Source organism: Numida meleagris, chromosome Z, assembly GCF_002078875.1.
Source record: "Numida meleagris isolate 19003 breed g44 Domestic line chromosome Z, NumMel1.0, whole genome shotgun sequence".
In the NCBI taxonomy this organism is placed as follows: Eukaryota; Metazoa; Chordata; class Aves; order Galliformes; family Numididae; genus Numida; species Numida meleagris.
In genome coordinates, this window is record NC_034438.1 from 60,708,644 (window position 1) to 60,716,975 (window position 8,332).

The 8,332-nt window shown below is 51.4% G+C and overlaps 1 protein-coding gene across 1 annotated transcript; it reads right to left on the bottom strand.

Annotated features, from left to right (window-relative positions):
* On the bottom strand, positions 2,300–6,014 carry LOC110389963. The gene is made up of 2 exons (XM_021381090.1): positions 5,961–6,014; positions 2,300–5,518 (listed from the first exon to the last, which is right to left on the bottom strand). Exon 2 carries the CDS (start codon positions 3,663–3,665, stop codon positions 2,661–2,663), a length of 1,005 nt encoding a protein of 334 aa, XP_021236765.1. The 5' UTR covers positions 3,666–5,518; positions 5,961–6,014; the 3' UTR covers positions 2,300–2,660.

Genomic DNA, 8,332 nt, shown 5'->3' on the forward strand with positions numbered 1-8,332 from the left:
CAGTGCATATCTGCTTTAAACCCAGAGCATAAACAATTTTAGAAAGCCTGTGTTGACTCAAAGGCCAAGATTGCTAAAAGTGTTTTTGTGATCAGACACAGCTAGACTGCTGATAAGAACGATTCCCTGAAGTAGGCAGTTTACCTCAAGAGGCTGAAAGTCCTTGGAGATGCTCAGCTGTTTGCAGAGCTGGTGTTAAAAACTCTGGGATCTTCCAGAACTTTCCCCGCACAGCAGGAGCACCAGCAGCAGTGTGTCTGCTCTCTGTAAGATGGCTGTTGCTGCTTTCTCACTGTTTCTTCCTTGCAAAGAGAAGGCAGAATGCTCGTAGCAATGTTGGCCTTTGGTCTCTTGACATAGTTGGTTGAGATGTTGTGGTATTTTGCCACAGGAATAACATGGCAGGAGCTTGCTGGCAGTGAAGCAGTCTGTGTCCAGGTAGTGGACTGGTTTGCCTGGAGATAACTGGTTTTCTGGAGGGATTAAGACTGAGTGTAAGTGCCAGGACAGTTACATTTCTTGTGACATAGACCCAACAGTAAAAAGCACGTTTGGCAATGAGCTGTTTTAATTGTTGAAATTCTAATTTTGTGGAGTAATTTATAATTGTGGGTACTGAGTGCTCAGAAGGAGAAAAACAATCTTCCTGTATTGCCAAGAGGATGAGCTGCATAATGTCATGGTGCTTTTGCGGTCCTAGCTTATTCTGTTGTGGTTGGATTTCAAAAAGAATCTCAAAGCTAGTAAAAAAAGCTCCAAATATTGAATCCATTTTCATGATCATTAAAAGACAAGTAAGAACATAGCAAGAGGGGTAATGTCTTTATCTGTTTGTTTAGAACTTCTTAAAATTTCTTATTTTCAATTTTCCTGGTGACTTGGACTCAGATATTCTGCCTACCAGAACAGAACAGCCAGAATTCTGTTTCAAAAGACATCTGGCTGTTTACTCTGACAAAGTGGAGACATCACTCAAATTCACAAGCATCTCAATGAACCATGGAACATAGACATAATATTTCCTGCCCCCCACCACCCATATCCTCAAACCCTTTTCAGGTTCTATTCAAAAAACATCCAACCATTCCTTTAGTCTGAATAGCTGTAAACAATACAGCAGACTGTTAAAAACTACACTGACAGCAGTGGGTGCTGGGACATTCAAACAGTGGGACACATATTTACCAAAAGCCACCTGGTTAGTCAACTCTTGTGGATATACCAACAGAACTGGATTTGCCCAGTCGAACCTCTTATGTACTGTAGAAGGGGACAAAGTCCCTGTGATGCACATGAAGAACATGCTAGGCAAGACAGTTTGGGTCATTTCTGCCTCAGGCAACAGCAAGCCTATTCGTGGGATTGCTTTTGCTCAGGGACCTGCTTGCATGTGGTGGATAATGCAGAATGATGGTGATATCTGGGACGTACCTCAAGGGTTGGGTTGGGTGAGAACAGCCAATAATTTGAATTGTATGTTGTTAATGGCTGCATAATTCTGCATGTCATCACTGCTATAGTTGCTATATGCCTTGTTAACAATATTCCACTAAAAATCACCCAGATTAAAGAATAAATTCTGATGGAAGCAGAACTGGTTTCAGCATGCATCAATCTTGCATTGCGCGTCATCCCTTCTACCCCAGGAGACTGTTATGAAGGGAGCTCAAAGACATGGACTGAATAAACCCCATGGATAGTTTACAGGCATGGCCCATATTGGGAATGTACGTGTGTGTATACATCAAAAAGCAGGACAGGTGACAGTAATTAGTTAGGATGCATGGGAAAGTGTGGAACCTGAACATGACATAAACAGTATGGAATAAGACGCAGATATTGTCCTGATTTCACCTGGGACAGAGCAGATTTTCTTCAAAGTGTCTGGTATGCTTTGGCTTTAGGAGAAAACAATGTTGATAACGCACTGATGTTTTAGTTGCTGCTGAGTAGCACTGCACAGAGCCAAGGGCGTTTCATTTCTTCAGCTTTTTGTACAGTTCTGCCAGTGAAAGGATTGGGGTGCACAAGGAGATGGGAGGGAACAGAACCAGGACAGATGCCTAAACTGGCAAAAGGGATATTCTATACCATACAACATTATGTGAGGAAACTATAAAAAAAATTTCAGCCTGTAAAACCAGATGATTACGTTATTTGAACAGGGAAGTCTAAACGATTAGCAAAATTTCCCCTACAATGGGGTAAAAACCTCTGTTCCTAGACTGAATATTTTGTTTGCAGTGAGTATCTTGTACCACAACCACATCCCTTACCTTTTCCCTTCCCTTTTCCCTCACTCCTTCTTTCCCTCTTGCTCTCCCTCTCCTTCCCGTTCGCTCTGCTGTCACCCTGGCAATTCCAGAGAGATACGAACCGTTGCTCCATGCTGGAGCCAGGCCGACACTGACCAATGCCCGTCTAATGCATTACAGCCCCGGTATTTTGGCTGCCTTCACCCATCGCTCAGAGGATCCTGGCTCTGCAGGGAAGGGTGTAACGGTGGCACATCCACACCGGCTGCTGAGAGCTCTGGCTCTCGTATGGCACAGCGTGTGTAGGGTGTGTACCTGGAGAGTGAGCCCTCTCCAAAGATGGACGCTAGGAACAACATGTGCTTCTGCATTTGGATCTTTTATTGGAAATGAGTGTAAGCCCCGCTAGAGGCGCTGGGGGGGCCGCCTCTTGCAGGGCGGAGGAGCGCGCTGGGCGCTGCCGGCCCTCCTCTTTGTGGGGCGCCGGGGCCCCCCAGCCGAGCGCTTCCTGCCCCGGCTGCGAGCGGAGGGGCCGCGGCTGCGGCCCTGCTCAGAGGGACCGGCTGCCTCGGGACCCGGCTCGCCAGCACCCCTGCCGAGGGCCCCGCTGGACGTGCTGGGGAGCTCCTCCACGTCGGGACCCGTGGAGCTGCCGGAGGCGACGGTCCCCGGCGGGGAGGTGGCGGGAGCGGACTGGGCCGCGAGGCCGCCCTCCAGCTCCTGGGCAGCGCTGGGGTCTTCGGGGCCGTCCTCCTGCTCCAGGGAGGCGCTGGGGTCTTCGAGGCCCAGCAGCCTCCGGGCCTCCTGGCTGCACCGGCTCTCGATGGTTCTGATGAGAGCGTCGATGAGCGGTGCGGTGGTAGGCCCCAGGGCGTGCTCTGCGCACTGCACCAGGAGGTCCCTGTCCGGCCCCACCTGGCACAGGAATGCCAGGATCATGCTCTTCAGCCAGTTGATCTTCCACCAGCCGAGCTCCTGGTTGCGGCATAACTCCTGCTGCAGCCAGGGCAGCACCGGGTCGAGGATGTCACGTCTCACCCTGAAAAGTGCTGCCCAGTCATCTGGCAGGAGGCCGCCCACTCTCTCCGGCTCCGCGGCCACTGGCTCAGGGGACGGTGGTGCAGAGGGTGGAGCAGATGCTGCAGTGCCGCTGGGGCCGGTGGCGGGGCCGAAGCCAGCGGGCACTGGCACTGCGGGCGGGGAGACGATGCACTCCACGTATTGGTTTTCTCCCCGCACAGAGACCCGGGTGGTCTTCATGGCCATCCGGCACAGTGGGCAGCTGTCTCTCAGCCTCGCCCACCGGTGGATGCAGCCGAGGCAGAACACGTGATTGCACGGAATTGCGTATGCGATGTCCCGTCGCACATCACGGCAGATGGAGCATGTCCATGCCTCTTCTGCGGCCATGGTCTCGCTGCAGCGGGCTGGGAGAACTGAGGATGACGAGTTGTTCTCCTTCACCGGAGCTGCAGCGGTGGTGTCGCGCACTGCAAGAGGAAGAGCGGTCACAGTCACTCGCTGTCCCAGGGTGCCAAAGTCCTCAGCAGTCCCTCAGCAGGAAGCCCTCCAAAGTCCATGATTGGGCCGTCTCGTGCTCCCTGCTGGCACAGGGCCAGGCTCCCCACGGCTGCCCTGAGGGACCCATGTGTCCCCGCACCACTCACCTCCACTGCTGCGGGTGTGCTCCGCGGGGCCCCGGCTGCCTGCTCTAGGCAGGGCCGGGGAAACAGGAGCGATGCTGTGGGATCGGGCACTGAGATGCTGCTAGCAGCCCCAGGCACGACCCGGCACAGCACAGCCAAAACCTTGCTCGACCTCCAAGCCTCGCAGAGCTGCTCAGCAGGGTCCAGGAACGAGCCAGACTGAGCCAAGCCCTGCTGGCACCCCAGTATGAGCAGTGAGGACTTCTGTGTCATAATCCATCACCCAGTGATGACACAGCCTATTGTGGAGTGACATCATAGACTCATCTCGGTTGGAAAAGACCTCTTAAGACCATAAAGCCCCAACGTTAACCTAGCACTGCCAAGGCTACCACTAAACCACGTCCCCAAGGACCACATCTACATGTCCTTCAAATTCCTTCAGGGATGGGGACTCGGCTACTTCCCTGGGGGCAGACTGTTCCAATGCTTCACAAGCCTCTTAGTAAAGAAACCTTTCCTAACATCCAACCCAAACCTCTCCCGGTGCAACTTGATGCCATCTCATCTTGTCCTGTACTTGTTTTGTGGGAGAGCAGGCCGATCCTCACCTCCGTACTACCTCCTCTGAGGTAACTGTAGAGAGCGGTAGGGTCTCCCCTGACTCCCCTTTTCCCTAGGCTAAGTAACTCCCATTCCCTCTACGCTCCTCACAAGACTTGTTCTCCAGACCCTTCCCCAGCTGGCATGGAGGTCTCCTGGGGGAGGTCTGCCCTTGCCTCGCAGTCATCTGGGCTTCCAGGCACGACACAGGCCGCTGAGCAAAAGGCAGTTTCAGGGTTTGTCTACTGAGGCTCAGGATGAGGTTCAATACTAAAGATGTGAATGTAACTCCCTGCAGCTGCCCCAGGGGACCCATGCATCCCCACACCACTCACCTCCGCTGCTGCGGGTGTGCTCAGTAGGGCCCCAGCTGCCTGCTCTAGGCAGGGCCAGGGAAACAGAAGCGATGCTGTGGGATCAGGCACTGAGATGCTGCTAGCAGCCCCAGGCACGACCCGGCACAGCACAGCCAAAACCTTGCTCGACGTCCAAGCCTCGCAGAGCTGCTCAGCAGGGTCCAGGAACGAGCCAGACTGAGCCAGGCTCTGCCAGCACCCCGGTATGAGCAGTGCGAGCTAAGCAGTCACAATCCGTCGCCCGGTGATGCCACAGCCTGTTGCTCAGGGACGTCACCATGGGCTGTCCGCCCCCACAGCACCCACCCATGTTTCAGATTTTACCTCCTTCTCCTGTTCGTAATTCGCTGTACCTTCCCCTTCATTCCCGTCCACCCTTTATGCTCTACATTTGACATTAGTGCACAGGCCTTTCCTCTTCTCTGATTAAAACACCTCTAATTGCCCATGTATTTCCTCTGTGTCTTCAGTAGTAAACTGTAGATTTTCATTAGTGCGTTATGTAGAAATTGGGTTTTGCGTTCTCCTCTTCTTGCTTCAGGAATGCCTTTTCAAACTTTCCCTTATTCCTCTTCTGTCAGCATTATCCCGGTGCTTTTTGGAAACATCTTCCATTATCAGTTTGGGAATATCTTTCTTTCTGAGTGTTGCATCCCACCTGTGGGGAGGGGAGTGTGAGCGAGATTTGGGAATTCCTTTGGGATGACTTGAGGTGTAATAACACTCACGGTCCATGCATAAACATCAGCTTTAATGGGAAATTTATATAGAATCATAGAATCATAGAATTAGCTAGGTTGGAAAAGATCTACAAGATCATCCAGTCCAACCATCCACCTGCCACCAGTAAGCCCACTAAACCATGTCTCTCAACACTATATCCAAACGTTTCTTGAACACCTCCAGGGACGGTGACTCAGCCACCTCCCTGGGCAGCCCATTCCAACGCCTGACCACTCTTTCAGAAAAGTAGTATTTCCTAACGTCCAGCCTTAATCTCCCCTGGCACAGCTTGAGGCCATTCCCCCTCGTCCTGTTACTAGTTACAAGAGAGAAGAGGCCGACCCCCAGCTCACTACAACCTCCCTTCAGGTAGTTACAGAGAGCGATAAGATCACCTGTGAGCCTCCTCTTCTCCAGACTGAACAATCCCAGCTCCCTCAGCCGCTCCTCATGAGGCCTGTGTTCCAGACCCCTCACCAGCTTCATCACCCTCCTCTGAACACGCTCCAGGGCCTCAATGTCTTTTTTTGCAGTGAGGGGCCCAAAACTGGACACAGTACTCGAGGTGAGGCCTCACTGGGGCTGAGTACAGAGGGACAATTACTTCCCTACTCCTACTGGCAACACTATTTCTGGTACAAGCCAGGATGCCATTGGCCTTCTTGGCCACCTGGGCACACTGCTGGCTCATGCTCAGCTGAGCGTTGACCAACATGCCCAGGTCTGTTTCCTCTACACAGTCTCCCAGCCACTCTGCCCCGAGCCTGTAGCGTTGCCTAGGGTTGTTGTGGCCAAAGTGCAGGACCCAGCACTTGGTCTTGTTGAACCTCATCCCATTGGCTTCAACCCAGAGATCCAGCCTGTCCAGATCTCTCTAGAGGGCCTTGCTACCCCCTGGCAGATCGACAATTCCTGCCAGCTTGGTGTTGTCTGCGACAGCTATCCTGTAGGCGTTGGCCCTCTCACAAGTATATCTACCAAAGCTGTGCATTTTTATGGGAAATCAAAGTAAGCCTTGAGCTACTTAACAACTTTTGGGACACCTTGTCTTAGCAACTTTAAGAGGAAAGAGTGAAAGGAGGGTTGAGGGGTGGGGGCTGTGGAGAGAGATCACCAGTCCTGGATCCAGCGTCTGACCTGCCAGTGGGGGTGGCAGATGTGGAGAGAAGGGGCCTCCCCTGGACTTGTACACGTCCTTACTTATAAGCCCCAGTGCCTGGACTTCTGGAGCTTTCTCTTGTCCCAGTTCCAGGACCGGTTGATACACCTATCAAATCAAGAGAAGTGAGACCAGGCACTCTCCCGTGGCTTAAGAGTCTCTTGGGGTATTGTCAGGGCTCACAGTACAGTCACTTGGGCTCATCCCTCACACTGAGGTGACCAATTTTCACTGGCAGTCACTGGGAGAACAAAGTTCCTGTCATCATAAAAGAAGATCAAGTCTGAGGCCACCTGAGGAGCCTGGGACACATCCCTGTTACGTGATGAGATTCATTCCAGCGTCCTCAAGGCATGGGAAGATGGAGTTGATAAGCCACTCTCTATCAGACTTGAAAAGTAATGGCAGTCAGGATGCCCCCACTGACAAGAAAAGGGAGCACTGCATCTATTTTTAAGAAGTTTATTGAGAAGGACGGTGACCAATGCCCCCTACTCCTGACCCCTGGCAGTGTGGTTAGCATCACCAACAAGAAGGCAGATATCCACAATGTGTAAGCAGTTGATGTGCACCTCTGTCTCCTTCTTCCTCCTCTACTCTGTCACAGGATGTGCAGACACCCGTGAGGATGATAAAGAGCATCTGTGTTATCAAGACCCAAACGCTGAGCCACCAAGAGGGTATGGGGAGCACAGGCTGGCAGGGTGGTTAAACCCTCAGGGTGCTCTCACTGCCCAAGTGCAGGGCTGCCAGGAGGAGGTGACACCTGTCCCAGAACAGGGAAGTGTAACAACACAGAGAATGCTGTCCGTAAAACCAGAGTTCCAGAAGTCCTGTGTAGCTCTAAGCTATACTGAGTGCTAGAAACTCACAGCTCACATACCAAAGTGTTGTGCCACCAAAATACATCAAAACAACTGCCAGGTGAGTCAGGCTACTAGGACTGATGTTTCCGACTTGGGTCTGGACTGGCGACATAAGGGTGAATTATCTTTAGCTTAGAGGGCACATGATACCTCAGAGATGCAAAATAGAGACAGACTCACAACTGAGAAGTGGCCTTGAACATGGATGGTATTGCACAGTTTATCCGTGAGTGTTGTGGTTTTATGACTTCTGTTACCGATATTCCACATCATAACATCATGTAGTGCACTGGGAGTTAAATAGTTAATGCTGCAGTTAAATTTTAAGCAGGCTTAAATGCTGTTATGTTCAGAATTTTAATTCTTAGAATGCTTAAGTATTGACAGTCACATCCCAGAGGGAGTAGCTAATTTTACAAACAACACACTGTTTAAACGGGTTTCCAGGTTCTCCTCTCAGTTCCTCATACATTTTTGGAACGCTCCATTGACGATCATGTTATCAACCTCCCTGAATGTATAAGAATACATTTACATTTGCATTATTTGGAGGAAGCCTTCCCCAAAGCCAGAGAATACTGAGTGGCAGGGAATATGGAGGGGTTTAGGAAAAACCTTAGAGGGATAGGGACCCATGGTGTCATGGGATTTCACTCCTGAACACCTGTGGGACCCCAAGGACCTAAGCAAATATAAGTCAGGGATGTTGCAGCTTAGGTAGATC